The sequence below is a fragment of the Tenrec ecaudatus genome, chromosome 10 (genome assembly GCF_050624435.1).
Source record: "Tenrec ecaudatus isolate mTenEca1 chromosome 10, mTenEca1.hap1, whole genome shotgun sequence".
Classification (NCBI taxonomy): domain Eukaryota; kingdom Metazoa; phylum Chordata; class Mammalia; order Afrosoricida; family Tenrecidae; genus Tenrec; species Tenrec ecaudatus.
The window spans coordinates 153,381,112-153,400,386 of record NC_134539.1 but is presented as its reverse complement, the minus strand read 5'-3'; the positions used below and the strand labels follow the sequence as shown (position 1 = coordinate 153,400,386).

The 19,275-nt window shown below is 57.9% G+C and overlaps 1 protein-coding gene across 3 annotated transcripts in view; it reads right to left on the bottom strand.

Moving 5' to 3' along the window:
- TMEM94 (transmembrane protein 94) overlaps positions 1-19,275 on the bottom strand; it is a 33,148-nt gene that overhangs the window by 6,268 nt on the left and 7,605 nt on the right. For all 3 annotated transcript variants that reach the window (XM_075562212.1, XM_075562213.1, XM_075562214.1), the window contains exons 2-14: positions 13,350-13,477; positions 4,730-4,849; positions 4,322-4,452; positions 3,824-3,960; positions 2,761-2,963; positions 2,348-2,499; positions 2,009-2,111; positions 1,729-1,815; positions 1,382-1,498; positions 1,078-1,134; positions 813-917; positions 579-731; positions 206-415 (exon numbers count right to left, since the gene is read on the bottom strand). In XM_075562212.1, coding sequence (XP_075418327.1) covers positions 206-415; positions 579-731; positions 813-917; positions 1,078-1,134; positions 1,382-1,498; positions 1,729-1,815; positions 2,009-2,111; positions 2,348-2,499; positions 2,761-2,963; positions 3,824-3,960; positions 4,322-4,452; positions 4,730-4,849; positions 13,350-13,373 — 1,599 coding nt within the window. In that variant the 5' untranslated portion in view covers positions 13,374-13,477. The remainder of the gene's footprint in view (positions 1-205; positions 416-578; positions 732-812; positions 918-1,077; positions 1,135-1,381; positions 1,499-1,728; positions 1,816-2,008; positions 2,112-2,347; positions 2,500-2,760; positions 2,964-3,823; positions 3,961-4,321; positions 4,453-4,729; positions 4,850-13,349; positions 13,478-19,275) is intronic.

Here is a 19,275-nt window from a genome sequence, read left to right as displayed (position 1 = left end):
AGCCAAGCAAGTTAACCGCTGCGCGGCCAGGGCTCCCTCAGCAAGGGAGCAGCCCGGCCAACAACCCTCTGTGAGGCCTGGAGTGGGCAAGGGGTCTGGTGACAGGTGTGGCAGGGCTGCTGGCGGACAGGACAGCTCTCAGGCAGCAGGAGTCACCACTGGGCGCTCGGGCTCCCCGGGCCGGGGCTGGGCCGCTCCCGCTCACCTTGTCAGGGTCCTCGTCCCCGCCCTCGGTGTCCCTGCTGAAGCTCACGTTAGAGCCAGACGGGTGCTTGCTGCGGCCATGGGGCTTGTGGTGAGCGTGGGGTTCTGGGGGTTTGGCGCCATCACCGGGCCAGTCGCCGCGCTCCGGCTCGGTGCACAGGTGCAGCGTGTTGTTCAGGGAGCCGGCCAGGAGGGCGTCCCGTTCGTGGGGCTGAGGAGAGCAAGGCACACAGGCCTGGCACTGCAGCCCGCAGGCTCCGAAGCTGTGGCTTTGCCTCACTGCACAGAAGCTGATGGGTCCAAGGAGTGTCCTCCCCGTCCCCGTCCCCTCCCCAGGGCCACTGGCCAGGAGCCGGCCCTGCCTCCTCCTCTACCTCAGGGTGGCAGAAGGAGCGTGTGGACAGGTCATCCGTCAGGTCCTCGTGGCTGCTGTGAGGGGGCTCCACCTTCCCGCTGAAGAATGAGACCGTTTCGGGGCTGGGGTTCGGCCATGACAGGATGCCCTGCTTGTCAACACAGCACAGGACCTGCCGGAGAGATAGCGCTGCCTCGGGTGCCCGCCCGTCTGGGGTGCGGCAGGCAGGGGCGAGGTCTGCGCCTGCGCTCACCGTGACGGAGCCCAGGCCGTGCAGCAGGCTGGAGCTGTGGCTCAGGGTCGGGGAGGTGCCCTGGAGCACCCTCAGGAAGTGGCCCCACACGCAGCGCAGCATTTCCTGGAGGGACAGGGGAGGCCTGTCAGACTCATGCGGGTGGGGGGGAGGCCTGGCGAGAAAGGCAAACTTGGGGGAGCGCTAGGCAGCAGACGTGTCTGTCCAGCAAGTCCACTTGAAATGGGGGAGCAGTGGCTCCATGGTGTGACCCCAGACAGCGTACCTTGGAGGAGATGACCTCCGTGTAGCTGCTCAGAGTATCCTCCGAAAACTTGGCCAGCTGCACGGAGAAAGGACAACGGTCTCAATGTGCAGACGACCACACCCCCCCTCGGTGGCCCCCAGGTCCACCCCCCTAATGGTAGACCTCCAGGCTGTCCCCAAGCCCCCATCTGCAAGCTCTTTGGGAACAGAAGGTGCAACCTTGCAGAGTGCCCGGGCTGCCAGGGGCGCCAAGCTGGAGCTGGGCTGGACTCCGGTCTCTGGGTGCAGCTGGTGCCCCCTCCTTCCCACCCCAGGGTACCTACCAGCGAGCTGGGGGAGGCCTCGCTCATCTGGGCCAGGACTCGGGCTTCTCCACAGGCGGTGGCCAGAACCCAGAGGACTGGGAAGAGCAGAGGGAGGATGGGCAAGACCCCATTCACCTGGGGGGCAGAGGGCCACGCTGAAGGCCCTTGGCCAGCTACCACCCCAGAGTCGGAGTGGGGGAGCTGCTGGCCACATGACCGGTCCCTGAGGAGAAAGGCAGCTGTGCAGGGCAGGAAGGGAGGCATGGGGGCCCGAGGGACAGCGCTCAGGACTTCAAAGAGGAAGGACAGTCAGGGAACCACAAGGGGACAGGCGCAGGGCAGGGCGGAAGGAAGGGCTGGTCTACCTGAAGCTGGAGCAGCGTGTACTGCCAAGAGGTAACCCCAGGGGCCTTGAACATGAAGCGCAGCGTGTTGGTGAGGAGGAAGCCGGCCTGTGGACACAGGGCAAGCTCGGCCTCCACACCTGCCCCGAGGCCAAGGCTGCCCTACGTGTGCATCTCACCCCTCATTCAGGACCCGCCTTTGCCTGCATGCCTGTCTGGGCCTGGCCCAGGGGCTCGGGAAACCAGTCTCCTCCCCTCCCCAAAGGGCCCCCTTCTACGAGGGCCTGCCCCACGCACGCACCACGACCACAGGCACAGCGTAGCGCAGCATCACCGACTGCACAGTGAATCGCTCGTTGTCCAGGGCAGTGACCGGGCGGGACAAGGCCATGTCCAGGCACCACCTGCAGCAAAAGATGACCCTCAGGCCCAAGCAGGGGAGGGGCCAGAAGCCCCCTTCTTGGAAGGACTCTTGATCTCGAGTGGACGTTACCTCAAGGCCCCTGGAATCCCTGCTGTGCCCTTGCTTTAGCCAGGGGCCCCTGGGAGCATGGCCTGCGCTCTCTGAACTGACCCTAGGGAGGAGGGCCGCCAGGGGAGAAGTCAGGGGGCTATAGAGAAGGCTGGGCAGCACCCCCACCTGATGTTGTCAATCACAGGCGTCTCGAGGACCCGGAAAAGCCGGTGCTGCTGGGGGTTCTGGGGCCCCTTCTTTACTTCGCCCCGGGGGGAGGGGGGCGGGGAGAAGGGAGGAAACAGGTCTCCTGGCTCCAAGACGATGTGTTCATCATCCTGTGGGCACAGAGGGAGGCGGGCGGATGATGGGGGTCTCCTGGCTCAGTGCAACCACGTGGAGACATGTCACAGGGGCCACGGGCAGAGGAGTGAGAGGGAAGGGCAGGAAAGGAAGAGGACAGGGCCAAGCCCCACAGCCCTGATCAAGGAGCCCCCCAGAGCTGGGATGGGGACGGGCAAGATGGGGCAGTGAGGCCTCCCACATCTGCCTGTGTGCACATCCTGGCCCTCCCAGGGCAGGAGGAAACGTGGAACTACCTTGATGCCCCGCAGAGAGGCGAAGGACTCCTGGCCTGGCCTCAGAGCTATGATATCACCTTCTACCAGCAAGCTGACCGGCAGGTTGACCAGATGTCCGTCTCTGTAGGCCCAGTGCAGGGACCAGGATGGTGCAAAGGGCATGTGGAGGTCAGGGTACATGGCACTGGGCCACCTGGTCTCCTTGCCGTCCTGCAGGGCATCTGAGAAGAATAGGGTGGGGAGCACTCTCCTCACCCACCTGGGCCCAGCACCTGCCTAAGCTCCTCCCATGCTAACTCCCCTTCCACTGGACCCCTCTCTTCACCGACCTGGGCTCTGCCCCCAGGAGCTACAGCCAGGAGGGGAGGGAGCCACAGAAGGAAAACTCCAACCCAGCGCTGGTGGGCACAGCGCAGGCTTCAGGACATGGGCCTCAGAGATGGGCCTGGACAGGTGAGTGGTGGGCGGGACGAAAGGGGAACAGCAGGGCCAGCAGACAAGAGTGGGACAAAGGCAGGGCGTTAGCGGCAGCAGTGGTGGGGGGCCTGGGACTAGCAGTGGGTGAGGGGGTCCAGGGGCCGTGGCAGAGGCCCCAGGTTGCGTGGCGTCCCAGCAAAGCTCCCAGCGAGCTGGGCCTGGCTTCCTGGGCCACCGCTACCCTTCCCGTGCCCGGCAGGTGGCTAGCCCTCACTTGTTTCAGGAGTGAAGGCAGGCTGACTCAGTCCTTGACCCTGTACCGCCAGGACTGCTGGAGAAAGCCCCCTTGGGGAAGGTGCTGCCCCTCCCAAAGAGCCCAGCCAGCACCCCTGGGATGACAGGACCTGCCTCTGAACCCGCCCTTCTCCCTCAGGACGGGGATCTCGGCTCCTGTGCCACCCCCTGCTAGAAGGTATCTCAGACTCTGCTCCGGCCTCCCACCTCTCCTGCCCAAAGCCCAGTACGACCAGAGCAGACCAGGCAGACGAGGAGAGGAGATCTCTGTTGTACTGCCATGCTGACCCCAGGGCTGCCGCTCCCTTGGCCCTGCTCAAGGTTCCTCACCAGGCAGTCATCATGCCCCTGCCCCTGCCCCGTGGCTCACCCTGGATTTGGTCGATGATCCCGCGGAGTCTCCGCTCCACCTCCTGACGCTTCAGCCGCTCTTGCCGCCCAATGAGGGCAAGGTTGAGCAGCAGCAGCAGGGCCAGTGCCGAGGCGTTCACCAGCGCCACCCCGTGGCTGGGTAGGAACGAACGGTCGAGGCTGTACTGCCAGCAGAGGAGGCTCTCCCACCCAGCCTTCCCACCCCAGGCCCTCCGACAAGAGCGGGGCGGGGCCACCCTGCAGTCAAACCACGGCAGGCAGGCCGGATGGCCAGAGCGCCCAGAACAAGGCTGGGAGGCAGGAAGGGGGGTGAAAGGAGGACCACAAAGGGGGTGGCTGGGGACAGGGAATGTGTCACGCTGGCGGGACCGAAATGTGTGACTCTTGAGCTTTCTGTACGCTCATCCAGACTCAAATGAAGTCTTAGCGTTCTGGAGGGTGACACTGACGGGTCTCTGGCCAATAGCCCGGGTGCTGCTGGCAGGGGCTGGGTTACCTGCCCCCCGGCTGGCCCCCGTGGCAGCCCAGCAGCAGCAGCAGCACAGCCAGCAGCATGAGCGAGGCTCCCGGCCAATGGAAACACGAGCAGCGGTTACTGTGGTGCAGGAAGCTGCTTCGCCACCCCTCCTGCAGGCAGACACGGGACGGACGGACAGCTAGGCTGCAGTGAGAGCTGGACGGCCGCCAGGGAAGGGAGCAGCTCTGGTCCACTGAGACTCGGGCTGCCTTCCCCCTCGCTCACCCTGCCTTGTCTGGCCTGGGCCCCTCGCTCTCATCCTGGCTGCAGGGTGCAGCGGCTCCTTGCTCACTTCTCACCCCTGCCTGGGGATGGGTCCTGTAGCCTTGAGAAGGGGCCTCCCACCCCTGCCAGCCGGCTGGCTCGTGGCTCAGGGAGGCAGCTCACCTTCCATGTGAGGCGCTTCTTCCGCTTCTTCAGGTGTTCTTCCAGCACGGCCTCCAGCTGCCCCTTCAGGATGCTGAGAGCCTTCCGGGTGGACAGGCCCAGGGCCAGGGGAGGCTCGCCCTGGGGAGGGGAGGGGAGGGGTGCAGAGGCACCTCAGTGGCTCCCTGGAGACGCAGCCCCCTGCCAGAAGGGAGCCTACCTTTCCCGCTGGGCCGGGCCCTTAGCCCAGTCCACTGGGGAGCATGGTAAAAAAATGCCAACCTCCACCAATTTGACCACCAGCCCAGTCACAGCCCTTCTCTTCAAAGCAAGGTATCAAACTCGCCCGCCTTCCACTACACTCACAGTCTGCTGTCTCCTGCCTGCCCACCTCCCTCAGGTTGTTCCCGCCACTGGCCTCCTGGTGTAGATCCCGGTTCCAGACTTTTTATACAGAGGCCAGAAAATCCACCCGTGTAAAACGGGAGGGGACTGACACAGAGATGCTAAGTCCCCCGCCCCCAATGTTCCTAGTAAAGGCGTCTGAACAAATGAAGAGAATGTGCCCACTTCCCCGCTTTCCACTCCTTAAAGCCAGCCAGCGAAAGAATGCTCTTTGGGTCACAAGAGTCTGACCCAGGGACCCTGGGACTACCAAAGCTAGGGGGGCTAACTAGACATTCAGTCATCAGTCCTCTGAATCTTCCCCCCCCCCCCCGCCACGCGCGCACACACACACACCCCACAGAAAAAGGGTTATGTTGTCAGTAAATTACTAGGCAGGACAGACTTTCAGAAGAAAAGATTTCCCCCCAGCAAAGGCCTCCACACTGACTGCCCCTTTGGCCCCCTCGGAGGAGGGAAGCAGGGCCCCACACAGGAAGAGGTGATGAGCCCCTGGACACACTCACCTGAGCCCTGGCTTCTGTCCCGCTGGGCCCTCCCATCTGCTCTTCCTCCTCCATCTAGCCCACAGTCCGTGCCTGGCGTCTTCTGGCCTGGGCAACCCCCAGAAGCTCACAGCCCATAGCACTCCCCACCACCAACTCAGACCCACTCAGTCACCTGGCCCACTGCCCCTCAGCTCACTGAGCCCAAATTCGGAGTTGCCTGCCCCTCAGCCTCCTCATGAGTCCAAGTAGCCTGCACCTATCACCTGGCCCGTTACCCCAGCCCTCACGTTTCCAGACCAGCTCTACCACGCCTGTGGGATCCACTCACCCCATCTCTACCTCCTCCAGAGCAGGAGCAATGGGGGTGGCACTCAGGAACTGCCCCTGCCCTCTGCCCCTCACTAGTGCTTCCCAGCTCCTCCCAGTACCTAGAACCCCAACCTAGCGCCTGTCGCTGTCAAGCCTCTGCTCCAGCGTCCCCTCCTGTGGAAACTATCCCAGGCCCAGTGCGGCAGTACTTCAGGGGGAGGCGTGGGCAGCCCACAGGCCTCGTACGGACCATAATTACAGACTGTGCTGTCTGGCTCACCCCACCAGGCTGCATGGCCTCAAACAGGTAATGAAGTGCCCGCCCCACACCCACCACCGCCAGCTGGGAAGGCGTCCTGGAGCATGGAAGCTCAGGGAGCCCTGGGCGATGGGCAACAGGCCATGACCCACATTGACCCCAGTGCTAAGAGAACCAGGCGCAGCTGCAGCAGAAACACCTGGGGCTCTGGACACTGGTGTGTCCAGGCCCTGCCCACACCTGCTGAGATGGGGGGAGGGTTTGAATCTGAGACACAGACCCCCAGTTTGGGGGCCCCAGGATATCCAAATGAGGGATCACAAAGGTGGGCCTGCAGAGGGACCTGCTGGGAACGTAGTTGTGAACACCCACAGGGAGGCAGTCCCTAGATCTGGGTCACCTAAGAAAGGGCCCTTCGGTGGGTCCCTGATGGAGGGGTCCAGACAAGAACAGGTAGCTGGGCCTGGGACCTGGCACACACTGGCTGCTTCAGCTCATTCCCCCCACTGCCCAGCTCCTGTCCTGGCTTTGCCCACCTTCCTCTCTACCTGGCAAGCAAGCCTGGCCTCTCACAGAACACCCCACCATACCGCAGGCTCAGGGGGCAGAGGCAAGATCTGCCTGTCACCTGGGGGCACCTCCTGAGTGAAACCCCCCACCCCAACAGGTAGGCCTGCTGCCAGTGCTCTCGGCAGGAGGAGGGACCCTGTGCAGAGACACTTCCCAGCTCCCTCCCCGAATGCCCACTCTGCACAGTGCTTAGGGCGGTTATGGAAGTAAGAGGGACAGACTGGTCTTTCTGCTCAGAAAGCAGTGGTCCCCTGGGCAGGGGCTGTGCCCTACATGGGAAGGAGCCCTCCAGGGCAACCCCTTCTAGCAAGGACCCTGGGGCCCTGTTCGCAGCAGGGGCTGTGGTCCAGGACAAATGCACACGTTGGAAGGCCAGCTACAGGTAGCTGCCCGGGAAAGCTTCAAAATATTCCTGGAAAAACGGAACGAAAAGATGATGGAATTTTCCCACAACCCTTCTGCAGGCCCCACACCAGGGCCTCAGTGACTTCCTGCTGGGGAAGGAAGCCAGCCTGCGGGGGCCAGGGAGAGGGAAAAGGGACCCAGAGCTTCGCAGGGAGATGGGCTGCCTTCCTACAGCCATGCCAATGGGTGAGAGAGGCTTAGGGCTGGGCACAAGCCAGGTATGACACAAGCCCCGGAGCCCTGGGGGACACTTGAGGGGAGGGGACACCGGTGCAAGTTTCCATTCACCATTCTCTCCCTTTCCAAAGCCAGCTGGGAACGACCACTCAGCAAGCAACAGCTGATCCTGTGGCCTTGGCCTCCACCACCCCACTCCCCTCCAGAGTCTGGGGTGAGGAGGGAGGCAGGAGGAGAGTGGGGCTGACCCTATGGGGTTTCACTTCACCTGGGACTCAGCCTGTGATGAGGGCACTGCTCAGAGGGGCCCCCAAGTGCCCGGAGACCCTCACTGGGGATGCTGACCCATCAGCAAAGCCTCAGCCCACTGGGTCCCAGCCACCTCACTCTAGGCACCAGGCCCCATGCCAAACTGGTTCTCTCTGTGGCCCTGGCCAGCCACAGACACCCTGCACGCTTGCCCCCAGGGGTGGGAGGCGTGGGCCAAGGGTGGCAAGTCTGGGGGTGGGGCCGGCTGAGGCAGAAGGGTCTGAGGATGACAGCTTGCTTCCACTCCGCTGGTTGTGTCTGTCCAGGAGCAGCCATCTCCGTCAGACAGCACGGCTGGGGAAAACAAGCCTCCCCACTCTCCGGGCGGTCACCAGCACGGGGGCACAGACGAGGAAGGCTTGCTTCACACCCTCCTTGGCAGGAAGGTCAAGTAAGAGTGGGGCCAAGCCTTCCTACCAGCTCCCCTCCGGGCATCAGAGCCCTTCCACTTCCGGGAAGACTGACCTGCCTGGAGGGGGGCAGGCTCCGCCAGTACCTCCCACCACACAGACAGGCTGGATCCCTAAGCAGTAAGCAACAAGAACCTGAGTTCCACTCCCTTGTCCGCCTTCTAGCACCTTCCCTCCAGGGTCAGAGAAGCATAGGGCCAAAGGGAAACCAAAGAGATGCCTCCTGCTGGCCCCAGTCACCCCAGGCCGCAGGTCTGGCCCCTGGCTAAGGAAGGCCTCTCCACCAACACCAGCAGGACAGGCCAGCAGGCTGGATGCTCTGCAAGCGGGGCCTGCAGGAGAAGCTGCCTGTCATTCTGCACCCTCCCCCGAGCCTCGACGCCCACCTCAGCCAGGCCTCTCAGGTGAACCCCTGGGGTGCTCAGGAGCTCCTCAGAGCAGCTGTTTCCCTTCCCACGCCCATTTTACTGAGCTCCAGGTAAGATGTCAGGCTGCAAGGCTGGTGATGTGGGAGTGGTAGAACTCATGTTGCCAGGCTCAGGGGGCCAGGTTTTGAGTGGAGGCCTTGACCCTGGTGGCCACTGCCAAGAGCAGATGACCACTAGATAGGACTGGCTGGGGCCTCTGGCCATGGCTTTCTGGGTCAGTAGGGGACCAGGCTGGGCTGCACACAATGTCGAAGCAGGGGCTCAGCCACCAGGCCCCGGGTCATCTCAGCAGCCTAGGCCCTTCTCCTGGGACAGGCCAGATCTGGCCAGCCAGTGGCCACCCCAGCAGAGGGGCTTTCTCCTCTGTCTCTCCCAGGCCAAGGCTGACCCTGACCTTTCCTCTGCCGCTGCTGCCTTCCCCGACCCCAACCAGCCCAAAGCTCTCACCTGTCTCATGTGGTCCAGTGGGAGAGGCCCACTGAGGGTCCAGAGAGTCTGGCATCCAAGCCCACCCATCCCCAGTGCTGCCTGCCACATGGGGGCCAGATCCTAGCGTACCTGGCCAGGCTGTCCTTGCGGAAAGCTGGGTAGAGAGCCTGCAGAGGCTCAGCCTCCAGTCTTGCAGACTTGGGGGCTGGAGCATCCCTATCTCTGCCCCCCACCCCCCAATGTCCTTCGCCCTCCCCTCCTTTCCTCCCGCATCAGAGCCTGAGCCGCCAGCCCAGGGTCTGCACCCATCTTCTGGATCCCGGCAGTTGCTGAGCACAAAGCAGGGAGGGAACAAGCCATTTGCCAGCAGACATCTCACCAGCACACGGGTGTACTCACTTGGCTGCCTTTGGCCCGCTGGGGCACCCATAGCTCTGCCTGCTTAAAGAGCATCAGGAGCTTGCGCCCCAGCCCCAGGGGCCCTCTGCAGAGAAGGGGAGAAGAGGGGCTTGATCTGCAGAGAGCGGGCACAGCGAGCAAGCGGCGGCGGCGCTCCCATCTGCTGATTAATTCAGCCTATTTCCAGTCACACTGCAGGCTCAGAGGGGAGGGGGAGGGGGAGGCCCAGCAGCAGAGGCGGCTCCCTTCCCCAGCAGCCTGGGAAGGAGGAGAAAGTCTGTGTGAGGCTGGGCTAGATGCTGCCCAGGGCTCAGACAGACTGCTCGCCAGTCAAGACAGACAGACAGACAGACAGGAGAAGCTGCGTAGGACATGGCTGCTGTCGCCTGAAGCCCTGAAGGGGCACCCTGAGCTCTGCCCTTTAGTGGCCCACGGCCAGCCAGACCACTCGGAGACACACCCCCGCACTGAGCCAGGCCAAAAACAGCTCTGCACAGCCAGAGCTGCAGGGTGGAGGGCAGGGGTCCTTGAATGATTCCTGGCAGCGCATCCTTGGAAGTGGGAAGACTGCCGGGGAGCATTGCGGAGCAGCCAGTAACTGACGCCCTGTCCTGGGGGACTCGGCTAACAACAGGGCCTCCAGGATTCCAACACAGAGGTGCTGCCCCATGGTGTGGGAATGCTGAGTCTATCAGGTTGCCAATGCCCAGGAGCCCCCTTCTCCAGCCCCCTGGGCTCCAACCCCGGCCTCTCCTTCAACATCAGGCAGAGCCTGTAGGAGTCAGGGCAGCAGAAGCATCACCCTGGGACTATGAATTGGGCAAGTCGGAAGCTCCCCACACAGTCCCCTCCACAAAGGGAGACTAGAGGCCTGGAGAGTGGGCTGGGAGCTTCTCTGCCGGGGTTCAGACCACCCTTCGCATGGGTGAGGAAACAGCTCCACGGTCCAGCCAGCAGAGCTGGGACTAGAGGCTGATCGTGCCTCTCCAGGGCCCTGCGTTTCCCAGACGACGACATTGCCTGGGAAGACAGAACCCCAAGCCCCAGGGGCCCCACCTGCCCTAGCACAGCTGGGGTGGGGGGAGGGCCCAGGACAGCAGAGGGGCTGAAGGGGCTGTGTCCTGAGGTGAAAGGCAGGCAGAACAGAGAGGGGGAGGCAGCGTCAGCATCCCTAAGGGCAGCTACGAGGGCAGGGCCTCAGAGAACCCAGGAGAAAGCCCACCTTCCCACTCCCATCCCCTCTGCTTCCACGCAGGCCCCTAGAAGGCACGGCTCGGGGAGTCCTCTCCTGCCCAGCCTACAGGCCAGGGCAAAGGGTGCCCGCACAAGCAAACACCTCCTGAGCGCTGGGTTCTTGGCTCCGAGGTTAGGTCATGGTTTCACGAGACAGCCCAGGTAATTGGCCTCAGTTAATTGGCCTAATAACATGTTTCATGCTCCTCCTTCTACCTCCTCGTGTTTTCGTGCCTGACACTTCACAGCTTCCCCAGGACAACACCTGGGCTTCATGCGCCTGGAGCCGAGCAGAAAGCAAGGTGAGACCCTGTGGCTGACTGACCCCTGAGCCAAGAGACCAGAAGGCACGGGATGGTGCTGGCGACCTTTACGGAACACTGATCAGCGATCCCATAGAAGGCTCTTGATCAAAGGGGGCGGGGAGGGAATAAAAGGCAAAACTGAACCTCAAATTCTCATGAGCTTGACTTTCTGGAGGGCAAAATGAACCCACGGGCATCATCCTCTGAGCGCCTCCTTAAGCCAAACAATGCTGAGAAAAGGGCACTGTGCTCTCCAGGACGAGCTCGGGACTAGGTTGGCAGCAGCAGCTTGAAGGGGGGCGGTGAGTTTATGTTCATGGCGGGTAGGGGGGTGTCGGAGGGAGGATTTGGAAATAGAACGTGAGAAAGGACGGCCAAAGTCAATGCCCAGCGCCAATGTCATCCAGGCCACTGAAGTGTGCATGCAGAAATGGATGAACTGATGTGTTTTGTGTGTCTTCTCCACAATCACAAAGATCAAATAAAATATGTGATCCGTGTTTTTGGAGACAGAAAGCAGGCCTCACCGCTGCAGAGACACCCCCCCCCCCCAATCAGGGGCTGGGGACCAGGAGCAGATGGGGAGAAAGACGAGGAAGGAGGATGACAAGTGTGAATCAGAAAGAAAAGTGGGGGGTGACGCAGAAAATCACCCCACAGTGGCCAACAGACGCAGCCCGTCCCGCAGCCCCTCGCATGCCAGCTCACCTCAGGCCCACTCCTCCAAGGAGCCTCTGACAGCAGGGTTCTTTGTGAGAAACCTGCTTCTACAACTCACACGGGGCCTGGCCGCAGGTTCTAGCCCTGAAGGGCTTGTCTAACGGTTCTTGAGAGCCCCTGGCCACAGCTCCACAACAGAACCCTCCTCCCCAGTGCCTGGAGCTCTGCTAACCCAAAGCGAGCACCCCACAAAGGAGGGGGGGAGGACAAAGAACAAGTTCCTCCGGGGCACTCAGCCCGAGAGCGGCAGCCTGGGCTCCTCAAAGTGCCCTGTGTCCGGAGCACGCGAGGACTCGCAGGACAACACGGTCTTCTGATTTCGAGGCCCCCAGCCTCCCCACTCAGGCCGCCAGACTGCAGAACACCGGAGCCTCAGGCAGCATGTTCCAGGAGGTGAGCAGGGCATCCCCTCTGTGCCAACCACTAATAGGATGGAGGCTCACGGGGCAGCTGGAGGCATCTTTGAACACTCGCAATTCCAGTTCAAGTCTCTAAGGCTGCTCTCCAGCAGTGGTTCCAACTGCTGGCCTTGTGGTTACCAGCCCAACGTGTAACCCACTATGCCACCGGGGTTCCTCGAAACTCACTCTTACTGCCATCGGGTCAATGCCGCCCCATAGTGACCCTATAGGACAGGGCAGCACTGCCCCTGGGGGTTCTGAGACTGACTCGCTCTGGGAATAGGTAGAAAGCCTCACTTCTCTCCTGAGGAGCAACTGGTGGTTCTGAACTGCTGCCTTTGCAGTTAGTCATCCAACTCATGACCCACGACGCCACTAGGGCTCCGGGGGTCGGTAAGCTCTTACTAAGTCCTTGCTACAGGCAGGGCGCTGAGCTAGAGTCCAAGGGGTCCGAGCTAGAGTGGGGCAGACAGGTGGCTTCCACACCCGGGGCAGCACCGTGACTGCTGAAAGGAGGGAGCAGCTGAGGCGACAGCAGTCTTGAATGAGTTTGCAAGTCAAGGGGATTCAGAAACCCTTAACTGGGGTGTGTGGGCTGCCACTATGAGGTATTTGGGATGACTAGAGGTCAAGGGCAGGGAGGCTAGAGGCTGACAAGACGGGCAGGGCACGTAGCGAGGGGCTGTGCGCATCACGCTAAGGTTGGATCTTGTCAGTAGCCCTGGGCCAGGGTTCCGCAGGGAGGCTAAAGGTCACTCTGCATTTCGGGTGGCTATCCGCCTGCTGTGTGGAGGATGGAAACCAGAGATGGGCCGCTCTCATCACCCTGTGGGTCAGGCCAGAGAGGAAGCACCAGCTAGCTCCTGCTCAGGAGCAGTCTCTGTCTTCGGCGAGGGCTGCTCGGTGGACACATCTGAGCTGGGCAAGGCTGGGAGGAGAGGGAGGCTGCGCCCCGGGGATGGGCTGCCCTGCCTGTCTGCTCTCCACCAGCTGATGAAGCAAGCGGGGTTTGGAATCGGGTTGGGGAGTGCTGCACTAACCACAGAAAGGGTGCCCTGCACAACTGAACTTGCCCACCATGGCTCAGCAGGCCCGGGCACAGCCCCAGCAAAGAGCCAGCAGACGAAATTACACAGCCCTGGGCAAGAAGTGCAGGCTTGGCCCAGAGCCATTTTGAAAGCCAATCAGGAAGCTCACTCCCTGCTCAGTACTTGCTGTCCCACCCTTCAGCCTCCCAACCAAACAATGGCACCCTCCTAGGGCTCACAAAACCACAGCCCCTTCTCACTTGGGGCTTAAAGCCCCCACAAGAGGCCCTCCCAGGCACACACAGGTAGAGCGCGTCCAGAGACACACAGGCAGGTAACGCCCAAGGGGATCAGAACACAGCTCACCGGAAGCTTCTCCTTCAGGTCCATGGGTCTGGTGGGCTGCTGGCATTCCCAGATGAATGTGGTCACCCCCGAAGGGAAGGCCCCTCCCCAACATGTACAAACCCCAGTGAGTCTGTCAGTCACAGCATCTGGGGGGGAAAGAGAAGGAAGTTATCACACAAATGCCTCCATCGCCCGAAGGGGCAGCTGCGTGTTACACTCAACCATCAAACATGGGCCCGGAGTGAGCGGGCCGTGGAGGGCATTGTGGGGGGCTGTGGACAGAGGCTCTCCCCCTTAACCTGAAGACTCACAACGGGCTTCAGTATGGGGTGCACCTGCACACAGGGAAAGAAAAACCCTCACAACTCGACCAACCGACAATACCGTGGTAAATGGAGAAAGCGCTGAAATTGCCAAAGACTTCGCTCATGTGCCTCTATGGCAAGGTGACCAGATTTTAACACTGGCAAAGCAGGACACCATTGATAAAACTCATATGCCGGCGAAATAGCCACATGGCAGCTGAAAACCGTCTACCCTAGCTTGTCGTGCATTCTTTCCAAAAATCGGGACTTTTAAAAAACGCCGTGGGATGCGGGAAAAATTGTTAAAAATCCAGACTGTCCCACCAAAAGCGGGACGTCTGGTCACCTAAGGCCAATGCCCATGGAAACAGCCATCTGGAAACCCAACGGCGTACTGCGCAGGGCAAGCTCGCGGACAGAGACCTCGTGAGAGTGCTAAAAAACAAAGATGCCAGTGTGAGAACTAAGTTCTTCCTGACCCCAGGGTACCTTTCATCTCTTACATGCTGCGAAAGCCGGCACAGAACAAGGGAGGCTGAAGGGGAATTGGGGAGTTGCTGACGAATATTGAATATGCCACGTTATCAATACTGAATATTGATTGCCAGAGGAAAACTAAACCTGTCTTGGAAGAGGTATGGCCAGAATGCACCACAGGCCTGAGGGCATTGAGACTTTCTTTCGTGTCTTTGGGCGTGTTGTCAGGAGGTGACCAGCTCTGGAAGGGCAGCGTGCAGGGCCAGCAGGGGAAAGGAAGGCCTCCCACGAGGCAGAGGCCCAGCAGCTGCAACAATGGCCCAGCCAGAGGCCTGCCCATGAGGGTGGCACCGGCCGGGCAGGGCTTCACTCTACTGCACAGAGGGGACTATGCGTCACCACTGACTCAGAGACACCTAACAACACCTGCTCTCATCTGGGAAGGCACCAGTAGCCAGGAAAAGGCTGTGGCTTGTCAGCATTTACACGGCAAAGTTAGGATTAAGGTGAACTGAAATCCAGATACAACTCAATCGGGACGGCATGGGGAGAGCAGGCGAAAGATGGAAACAGACACGCTCACGCTACTGATGCCATCAGGAGTGGAGTACATGTGTCACACATACCTAACATGGGCCATACATACGCAACACACAATATCCAACACCATACGCAACACGCCGCATATACCCAAAACACACTGCACATACCCAACACACAATACCCAATATATGCCTGCGATTCCGTTCTTAGAACATTTTTCAAACTCATCTGTTTGCATGGCTGACAGCACCTCCCTCACTTTTTTCTTCACCTTTGCTATGTCGTCAAATTGCTGCCCTTTCACGTCTGTCTTTGCGGAAACAAAAAGAAGTCCCATGGAGCAAGGTCAGGTGAGTCAGGTGCGTGGGGCAAGAGAGGCATGCTGTTTTTTGCCAAAAACTGGAGCACTGAGATGGCTGCATGAGAAGGTGCATTGTCGTGGTGGCAAAAACAGTCCCCCGTCTGCCACAAATCAGGCCTTTTTTGGTCGCACGCTGTCACACAATCTTTTCAGAACCTTTAAATAGAAAGCTTGATGAACAGTCTGACCTGGTGGAAGGAACTCCAAAAGCACTATCCCGCTCACATTAAAAAAACATAAGCAAATTAGCAGTCTTGATCTTTGACTCCAACTGGATGATCTTTTTTGGGGCAAGGTGACGATGACATCTTCCACTGGCTTGATTGATGTTTGCTTACAGAGTCATAAGAATAGCACCAAGTCTCATACCAGTAATGACCTTGGGAAAAAGTCTGGGTCGCCTCAGAGCTGCTCTTGCTAAGCAGGGCGTGTTTCCACTGGATGCTCTCTTTGCTGGTCAGTCAGAACCCGAGGCACAAATTTCTCAGTGACCCTGTTAGTTCCCAAATCTCACGTTCAAACTTGCTGAACGAGCTCTGAGACAGTCCAGGTGACGTCCCCGCCTCTTCACTGGCCCATTAGAGGTCTTTGAGCACACGTGTATGGATTTTGTCGCCATTTTCGTCTGTTTGGGAAGTTGACGGACATCCAGAATGAGGCTTGTCAGCAATTGATATTTCACCTTTTTGAAACAAGAAAACCACTCTTACACTTGAGTTTTTCCTATGCCTCTGCCCTTATAAGTTGGGTCAACATCACAACAGTTTCTGCAACATTTTTCCTGAGCAGGAAACAACATTTCACAGCTGCACACTGTTCTCTTAAATCAGCCATCACACACACACACGTTCAAGCAAAGCTGCTTTTGCAACAAAAACCAGAGAGAACCCCTGGGGGCACTAACTCAGAGCAAGTTGCTCAATGCTCCCCTAGTGGGAAACACACATGTACCCAACACACACCATAAATACCCAACAGACCCCCCCACATTATACATACCCAACATATATCCAGCACACACTACACATACTCAACACATAACACACATACCCTACACACAGCCAACACACCCTCTACAGAACCAACAGAGGCCACACATCTCCCCAGGCCTCTCGTGCCAGTTGAAGTACTCGAGAGGCACCTGTGCAGTGTCCCCAGTGATGAGCAATCTGACAGTCCATCTGGTGAAAGGAGGCTAGTTGCCGGGCAAATACAAATGATCCCTAGCTCCTCACCCTGCCCCCACATCCCCTGACCCTCACCCATCCATCCTGGGAGCCAGCCCTACATGAATGACCAGGGCGTGTTTGGGGAGAATGCTACTGACTAATCTAGTCTGGTGCCAGCTGACTCCTTGGGGAGCAAGCCTTCCCCTGTTGGCAGGCACTTCTCTCGGGCCTGCAGCAGAGCCAAGCCAGGAGACAGGAGGAGCCAGCACTGCCCCTACACAACAGAAATGCTGTGCCCAGGGGACCCCAGCCCGGCGCCAGGCTCTGCAGCCACCAACTGCACAGAGAAAGCCTACGCTGATTCTTCGCAAGGAGGCAGCAATGCTGAGACCACATCCTGGATGGGCACATCACTCCCTCCCTCTGCCTTTCCAGCTGATGGTTATGAAGTCGAGCAGGCCTCGGACTGGGTTCTCCACCTTCCTCAGGCCGCGACCCTTTCATACAGTTCCTCATGTGGTGGTGACCCCCAACCATAACATTATTTTCGCTGCCACTTCATAGCTGTCATTTTGCTACTGGAATGAATCGGGAGGCCCCTGTGAAAGGGTCATTTACCCCCAAAGGTGTTGTGACCTACAGGTTGAGAACCGCTGCCTCCCAGGGTCAGGGTGGGCTGCAAGAGGGCTGGGTGGACAGAGGGTCAGGGACTGGAAGCAGCCTTGCCGTCCTGAAATGGGATCATGACGTGGGACCCACTCCTCCCCAAGGCCCCCTCTCTGGCTCAGGCTGCCCAGGCCCCAGAGGGTGAATCGCTGCGTCCAGCTGGAACCGCCCAGGCACGGGGCATTTTCTTAAGAGGCTCTGCTTTCCCATCATTCCATACATGGGATTCTGGGAGAGAGCTGCTCTTAACTGTCTGATCTGGAGCCAGCAGCTGTGTCCTTAAAGGGCCAGGCCTACTCCTGGCCCACTGTGTGAAAGAAGGGCCCATCTTCCAAGTCAAGTACTCCTGGGTTCAAATCCCGGCGCTCACACATAGCAAATGCGTGACCTTGGAGAAGTGTTTGTTCCCCTGAGCCTCAGTGTCCTTGTTCATAATATGGAAATCATATTTCTAGCATAAATTTTTTACAACCTCGGAGTAAGCATTTCTTAGGATACACACAAGCAAAATAGATATAAAATCATCAAAAAGATAAATAAGAAATAAGAAATTGATAAGTGAAGTTTCATCAAAATAAAAATTGGCTCTTCAAAAGATACCATTAAGAAAATAAAAAGAGATTGGGGCAGGGAATGTATGGATGTGCTTTATACAATTGATGTATGTATATGTATGGATTGTGGTAAGAGTTGTATGAGTCCCTAATAAAATGTAAAAGAAGAAAAGAGAAAAAAATGATTAGGGCAAAAACTGTACAGATGTGCTTTATACAATTGATGTATGTATATGTATGAACTGTGAAAAGAATTGTATGAGCCCCAATAAATTGTTAAAATTAAAAAATAAATAAATAAAAATAAAAAGAGGGGCAAGGGGAAAAGAGCCGATACCAAGGGCTCAAGTAGAAAGAAAATACTTAGAAAATAATGATGGCGGAATCAGGACAGATGATCCCTTCAGGTCCAGCGGGTGAGAGTGGTGATACCGGAGGGTGGAGGGAATGTGGGGTGGAAAGGGGGAACTGATGATAAGGATCTACATATAACCTCCTCCCTGGGGGGAGGACAACAGGGAAGTAAGTGGGTGAAGGGAGACATCAGATAGTGTAAGATATGACAAAATAATAATTCATAAATTATCAAAGGTTCATGAAGGAGGGGGAGCAAAGAGGGAGGGGAAAAACGAGGAGCTGATACCAAGGGCTTAAGTAGAAAACAAATGTTTTGAGAATGATGAGGGCACAAATGTACTTGACGCAATGGATGGATATATGGTTTGTGATAAGAGCTGTGAAAGTCTCCGATAAAATGATTAAAATAATTAAAAAGGAAAGAAAAAGAGAAATAACAAAATATCTAAAATTGATGGTGAGGAGGGCATAGAATGCTGGTGGGGTTCAATCAAGGGCAATGTAGCCGAGAAAAATTACTGAGAGGTGAGTGAAGGTCCAACATGATAGTAAGGCAGGACAAAAGTAACAGAAATCAGAGGGAAAAGGAGGCAAAGGCATTTAAAGAGGTATAAATATAGGCATGTACATATGTAAACATATTAATATATAGTGGTAGGGATATAGGCCGATGTACATATATTTATATGACGGCAACAATAGACTCAAACGCAGGAACGATGCGGAGGAGGGTGCAGGGCTGGGCAGTGTTCCCTGGGTCGTGCGTGGGGTCGCCGTGGCTTGGAACCCACTCCATGGCACCTGATGACAACAACAAAGTGCTGGCGAGGACATGAGCGCGCACTGCTGGTAGCAGGGGAGCAGGGTACAACTACGTTGGCCAAAGGTCCTGTCACTTTCTTGGAAAGTATACACCCGCCATGTGACCCACTAATCCCATTTCTAGGTAGATACCAAGAGAAATGAAAATGTGTTCAAAAACAGCAATTGCTCTGAAGTGAAGTGTCTGCATGCACAAACTGTGGTGTGTCTGTGCAATAGGATTCTACCCAGCAATAAAAGAATGAAGTGGTGATACCCACAATAAAATGGTTACACCTCAAAAGCAGCCAAGGAGCAAAAGGAGCCGGATACAAGAATGCACAGCATATGATTTTGTTTATGCAAAATTGACAAGCAAAACGAATCAATGGTGGAAGCAAACTGGCCAGTGGGCTGGATGGCTGCCTGAGGTAGGGGAGTGAATCGGACCTTTCTGGAGAGATGGAAATGTTCAGTGTTTTAATCTCAGATTATGGAGACATGGGTGTATACATTTGTCAAGATACTTGCAACTAGACTCTTAAAATAAGTCTATCTTTTGCATGTGAGTTCTGCCTCAATAAAGTTGACACACAAAAAAGGGGAATCTGCAGTCCAACAAAATCAACTTAATGCCTTTTAAAATTCCTAGCACATGCACGATTGGGGGATATAAAAGAGGACAAGGGGGAAGCAGCAGCAGCGAGTGAG